The sequence below is a fragment of the Crotalus tigris genome, unplaced genomic scaffold (genome assembly GCF_016545835.1).
Source record: "Crotalus tigris isolate CLP2741 ecotype Arizona unplaced genomic scaffold, ASM1654583v1 scf7180000018970.2248101, whole genome shotgun sequence".
In the NCBI taxonomy this organism is placed as follows: Eukaryota; Metazoa; Chordata; class Lepidosauria; order Squamata; family Viperidae; genus Crotalus; species Crotalus tigris.
Genome location: NW_024097302.1, coordinates 924414 through 930822, shown reverse-complemented (window position 1 = coordinate 930822; position 6409 = coordinate 924414). Strand labels below are relative to the sequence as shown.

At 35.1% G+C, this 6409-nt stretch overlaps 1 protein-coding gene across 2 annotated transcripts; it reads left to right on the top strand.

Moving 5' to 3' along the window:
* The first annotated feature begins 320 nt into the window (after positions 1-320).
* SUCNR1 (succinate receptor 1) lies at positions 321-4274 on the top strand. Of its 2 annotated transcripts, XM_039358018.1 has the most exons (3): positions 321-477; positions 1122-1332; positions 2474-4274. In XM_039358018.1, the coding sequence occupies exon 3, from the start codon at positions 2498-2500 to the stop codon at positions 3416-3418; it is 921 nt and encodes a 306-aa protein (XP_039213952.1). In that variant the 5' UTR covers positions 321-477; positions 1122-1332; positions 2474-2497; the 3' UTR covers positions 3419-4274. The 2 variants fall into 2 exon arrangements, with proteins under 2 accessions (XP_039213952.1, XP_039213951.1); XM_039358017.1 differs by lacking the exon at positions 1122-1332.
* The last annotated feature ends 2135 nt before the right edge of the window (positions 4275-6409 follow it).

Genomic DNA, 6409 nt, shown 5'->3' with positions numbered 1-6409 from the left:
GGTAGTTAGCTTTAGGTATCGAGGCATCTTGTTCTATGACTCAGTGACAGAAATAATTCTTATTCTAATTGCACAATGTTTGATTAAAAAAAACAAGCCTTTTTTAAAAAGTTCTTATATTCTCTGGTTATTGAAAACCTTTTTTGTGTAATCAGCTCAAGCAGAACTTTATAAATGGATTTGTCCCTTTAATTATGGGACACTTGGCTAGATTCTAGTGGCTCACAGAAGGCAAATAATTATTTCATTATTTCAGTGTTCTCAGAATGAGTTTTGCAATATTTCTGCTACAGTGGCTCTGCCTACGAAGCTCAAGCCAATAAACTTCCAGTAACAACTGAATCATTAGCCACTTTCAATCCAGTATGCAAATCAGGCAGAGTGTCTTCTCTTGGGCTGTTTTCATTATATCCTGACTCATTCCTCAGAACATGGTCAAGACATATCTTTTAAGAACAATACCCATTCTACAGAATGGTAAGTTGCCTTAAAGGGAAATAGAATCAAATCAAATTATTAGAATATTGGAATATTGAGAGAAGTTTTCAATGCTTTGTATTTATAACTGTGATTAGATATGAATGCTTATATTCTTGAATTAATGGTATCAACTAAAAACAACAATCTTATCCTGAATGTTAAGCAACTGTGTAAACATTTTTTTAAAATCATCGTTCTGCTTTTAGTATTGATACTAAAGTCTGCTTCTTCAGTCATAATTATTGTGCAGTTTGAAATTATTTTAATGAAATTATTGGATAGTTCTATATTGAAACTTTATCAATATATCCCTAATTTAAACACACACACATATACATATGAGTTTAATCCATGTCTTTTCTGGAATTGCCTTCTTTAAGAAAACTTGTGTAATTTTTAAAAATAAGACATTTTGTATGGTGGCTTTTGTTATCAACTTGTTCTCAGTTATCTCAGAATTGACAGTTTGATCCTTTCCCTTGGTCTTGAGTTAAATTTAGACTCAATTAGCTGCATTAATTCTGACTGAAACCAAACACTAAAGAGAGCTGATTCAAGTCTGATGGAGTTCAAAGGAGCTCCTCTGCATCTGACCGGTAGACAAATTATCCTGATACATTTTTCAATTGACTTTATTGCAGAGCCCAGTGTTAAGATTGCCGGACACATGATCTCGAGGGTCCCTTGAGGGCAGATGATTAGCTCTTATTGAATTATTGGCTTTCAATACCATGTATCATGGTATCTTCTGGAATAACTGCAAAATCCAGTGCTTTCCAAATACCTGCTGTTGTTGGCAATGAGTTGGATGAAGAATTTAAACTGAATCTTTGAAAGATAGATACATCTACTGTGAGTAATTACAATTTTGGAGAGATAGTAGATAGAAAGTAGATAGAAAGATACAATTCATTCTTTTATAATAAATCTGAACTTTGAAGGACTATCTCAATTTGCATTGGCTCAGGAAACCTGCAATATCTTTTAATATCAATTTCAGCTGAGACATGTTTTATCCTGGAAATAACCTTAAAAGTTGTGGTGTACGTACAGGTAATCCACAGAATTACTATGTAGTATACTATAACAGAATAACAGAGTTGGAAGGAACCTTATAGGTCTTCTAGTCCAACCCCCTGCTCAGGCAAGAAACCCTATACCATTTCAGACAAATAGTTGTCCAATTTCTTCTTAAAATCTTCCAGTATTGGAGCACTCACAACTTCTGAAAGCAAGTCGTTCCAGTGATTAATTGTTCTATCATGAAATTTCATCTTAGTTCTAGGTTGCTTCTCTCCTTGATTATTTTCTGTCTATTGCTTCTTATCTTGCTGTCAGGTGTTTTGAAAAATAGGTTGACTCTGTATTCTTTATGGCAGCCCCTTAGATATTGGAACACTCCTATCATGTCACCTCATGGTAGCATCATGGGCTGCCTTTGTATTTAGTCCTAACATTTAATTGGTACAGCCAGGAAGATCTCTGATAATATGGTGGTATTATATTGCATCCTTCCTTAAAACATTGCTTTAGTTGTCATTTTTTCCTGCCAGAGATTCAAGCTGCAAATTCCAAGCAGTCTTTTAATTCAGCAGAAGGTTAGATAATAGCAAATCTTAAATATTTGTTAATTCTCAATCACTACATTTATTGGCTCTGATTTTCCTCCCATAATTTTCATTTAAAAATTTTATCTGTTTACAAATATGTCATGGGAAATTTTAAAAAAAGATCCTGAGAAGCTACAATATATAGATGAAAGGTTCTGAATGACCACTAGGTGGCAACAAACAGAGTTCTATATATTCATGCTATGAAACCAAGTAATAAGAGAATCAGAAGGATCTTCTTTCTCTTGAGAACAGTCTTGCAATGAATATTGCTTTAAACGTAAGTAAAGACTACCTATAGATCAACTGTTCACAAGACAAAACAATAAAATAAATACTATTTTTTAAAAAAATCATTATTTACACCAGTTTTATGTTTTTAGGACACAAATGGCACCAGAGAACGCATGACACTATCTGATCAGCTGGAAAAATATTACCTTACCACCTTGTACTCTCTTGAATTCATCTTTGGTTTCTCTGGAAACGTTGTTGTTGGTTTGAGTTCACTTTTCTACTGGAAGACCTGGAAAAGTGGCAACATCTACCTGATCAACTTAATCCTGTCAGATTTATCTTTCCTTTGCACGCTCCCATGGCTAGTGTCAAGTTATTCCAAAGGAACAGATGACAACATGTGGTGCCAATTTAACAGAATTATCCTGTACTTTAATTTGTACACAAGCATCCTTTTCCTGACCTTTATAAGTATTGACAGGTATCTGCTCATAAAGTATCCCTTCAAAAATCACTTTCTGCAGAAGAAGACCACGGCTATTGTTTTCTCAGTAGCCATATGGATTTGGATTATATTGGAACTGTCTCCTATATACTACTTCATCACCTCTCAGAATAACAGCAATGGTAGCCAATGTTTAGATTATGCAAGTTCAGGAGATGCCCTCCCCAGCCTGATCTACAGCCTGATCTTGACAGTCACTGGGTTTATAATCCCATTGTGCATCATGTGGGCTTTTTACATAAAGACTCGTGCTGTCCTTATAAACCGCAGTTTGCAGTTCACCACTGCTCTACCCCTGGAGAAGCCTCTCATGCTAATCATTACAGCAGTGAGTGTCTTTTCACTTCTCTTTGCTCCCTATCACATCATGCGCAATGTTCGAATTGCTTCTCGAGCATCATTCTGGAAGCCTTCCAAACGCACAGAGGACCTGATTAAAGCTGTTTACACAATAACAAGGCCTATTGCCTTCTTGAATAGTGTAATTAATCCCTTCTTTTATTTCTTAATGGGAGATCACTTCAGGGAGATGCTCGTGATCAATGTAAGGTATTTCTTAAAAAGAATTCTACCTTGCTATAAATGAAGTTTCAGTGAAGCCTTTGGACAGATATGGAACAAGTCAAATTGCTAGTTTATGGGATACAAGATACAATTTTTCCTAAGAATTTGACAATTGTCCAAGAACTTGTACTCAAGTAGATTCTAAATGTGGACATCAAATCCTGTTGTTTTCTTTAAGCATTTCATCCAAGCTTGAAGAACTATGGCACATGTTTGGATCTTGTTAGGTGGATAAAAACCCAAACAGTACCTGAAGCTGAAAGTGACTTTTATCAGTTTTGTGTGATGGATCAGCAATTTCCTTTTTCAGAATGGCTTGCACTTGAATTCCATTCAAGCTGGACTATTGTGGTATGTTGTATTGCATGTGGGCTGCCTCTGAAAAGACAGTTAAACTCGTGTATAATATGACTTCCAGAGTTAACTAGAATGGTGACGTTTTAAAATTTTCCTTACCCAAGGAGATTGTACAGGCAATTTCTTTGAATTCCTGCATTGGAGAAAGAACTAATCCAATTACTTCTCAAGGAACACCAGCCCAACTACTAAAATATCCCAGTTGGCTAAGTTCTCATAAGATGCTTTAGGCTGGGATTTAACAGAACCATAAGTGGACATTGCTGATTGGTAAAGAGAGGTTTGTATGATGAAAACCAGGATACCCATTTCAAGTATTTTAAATTATAAATGCAAGAATATTATACTTTGGGAGCAATTCTTCAATTCTTTGAAAAAAGAGAGAACTAAAACAATTTCTCTTTCATCTAATTCAGTGGTTCTCAACCTGTGGGTCGGGACCCCATTTGGGGTCGAACTACCATTTCATGGGGGTCGCCAAACAACGCAGTCCGCCATTTTTTTCCCCTTTTCCTTAGCTGTGCTACTCCCTTTTATTCTATTGGCTTTTGAAAGCCAATAGAATAGACTCTCTTGAATAGAGTCTAATTCTATTGGCTTTCAAAAGCAAATAGGAATTGTCCAGGCTGTCTCTGCCCTGCTGAGCCTGCCAAAAGTCCCATTCTGCAAACGGTGCTGCACCAGTTGAGTAGTCCTCGACTTACGACCAGTTGAGTAGTCCTCAACTTACGACCAGTTGGGGGTCGCGGCATTAAAAAGGTTGAGAACCACTGATCTAATTGAATTTGGAACATTGACAGAAAAAAAATCAGGAGGTTGTCTCTACTGTGCACTAATTTAGCCTTTAAAACTTTAAATAAATTAGAACCAGTTATCTAAATAACTTTCATCATACTCCTCTCAATCAGCTGACCTCTTGAGTATTTTTAGACAAGCGATTACTAAAAAGAAGTATTTTTCTGTGTTGCACAGAATTCAGTGATACTTTAAAGGCATGTTCCAGAAATGTCATTACTGTAATGTTTTGATGTTAAGCAAATCACTGTTTCATAATTTTAACAGAATTTGAGGTTCTTGCCACCACTTTTTGTTGCCAGTGTTTGTTACTTTACCCTGAACCTATGACTTTTCACTCTTCTAAATGTGAAAATGGAATATTTTATTTATACTTTGCATATTTGTATTTATAAACTTGTTTTATATTTTTTTAAATAAATCTTGTTGAAAATGAGATTTCTTCGGTTCAGTGATGTGCCATTTCAACAATTGCTCTTTGCTTTTGGTAGAAGTAGCTATCCTAAAAATTTTAACTCTTTGAATCTTTTTATAACTTTCTCTCCCTCTTAAATCCAAATTTAAGAAGCAGGGGTAGAGCTAACCTAATATCACTTTTTCTATCCAAGCAAGTTGCTTATCACTAGATCTCAATTTTTAAAATTATTTTTTAATTTTTGAAAAAAGAATGGAAAATAACAGTTAATCCCTTAATGCTGCTAAAGTATCCATTTTTAACAACATATTTGTTTACAAAATGGTTTGTCTTTCACATTAAGGTACGAAAGCATTCTTAGAAAATAAAAACAGCTGCAAATTAGAACCTGCCTGAGGGAGATGGGGGGGGGGGGAGAAGAGGTTTAAGAAGTGTGAAATCTAAAATAAATAAATAATTGCTATTTTAATAAGTATATATATATATATATATACTCTGAAAAAAAGACAAGCTGGAACTGTAATTTTTGGAAAGGAAGAAAGTCATTACTTTACAGACCACAATGACCTTGAGGTAAAAGGGGTGGCCTACAAATTTTATAAAAAATAAATAAATGGCAGTCACTCATACTAGATAAGCCCAAACCCCAATTTGAGAAACATTTTGTGAGAGTGTTCACAACCTGTTTTCAAAATTCTGTATGTACCAGTTGTTTTAAACTCTTTGTTTATCTCTCCTATTTTATAGCATAGATCTGAAGGTTCATCCCTCTGAATTAAGCTTTGTAATCTGAACTTCTTGACAGAGTGAATGAAAATATGGTATAAGAACCCAACATAAATTAGAAATATCAAATGCCAATGTATTATAACTTAGAACACAAGCATCAAATGAAAGCAAGACCTATATTTTCAACACACCTTCAAACCTGGAAAGATGTTTATTTACCCTTATAGTTTGGCAGACTGCATATAGAGCCCTCATCAGCTCTGTGCCACCTGTCACATATATGCACACACTCCACCCAAAGTCCCTCACCCAAGTCCACTCCACCCAAACCCTAAATCAGATTGACCTACTTAAGTTAAATATAACCCTACAAATGTTAATTTAATGCCAACAGGCGTAGGTAAACAAAGCATATATATTAAAAATAGAAACTGTAATCAAGATACCTACTACATTAACATTAGCTTATCTACGCCCCTACCATTCAAAGACAAGGTAGGATTAATTTTTAAAAAAATGCCAAGGATTTATCTGCTGAAAGTGTGTGCTACAAATCCAGCTGATGAACTCTTGTTTGTGCTGTTAACAGATCCATCTAGGTACATCTAAATCGTTTTGCTAGCCCATTTAATGTGACAATGTTATTTATTTCCAATGCATGGGGTAACACCAGAGGGCAAACTGATTTTTCTTCCTTCAGCCACTTAAAAATGCATC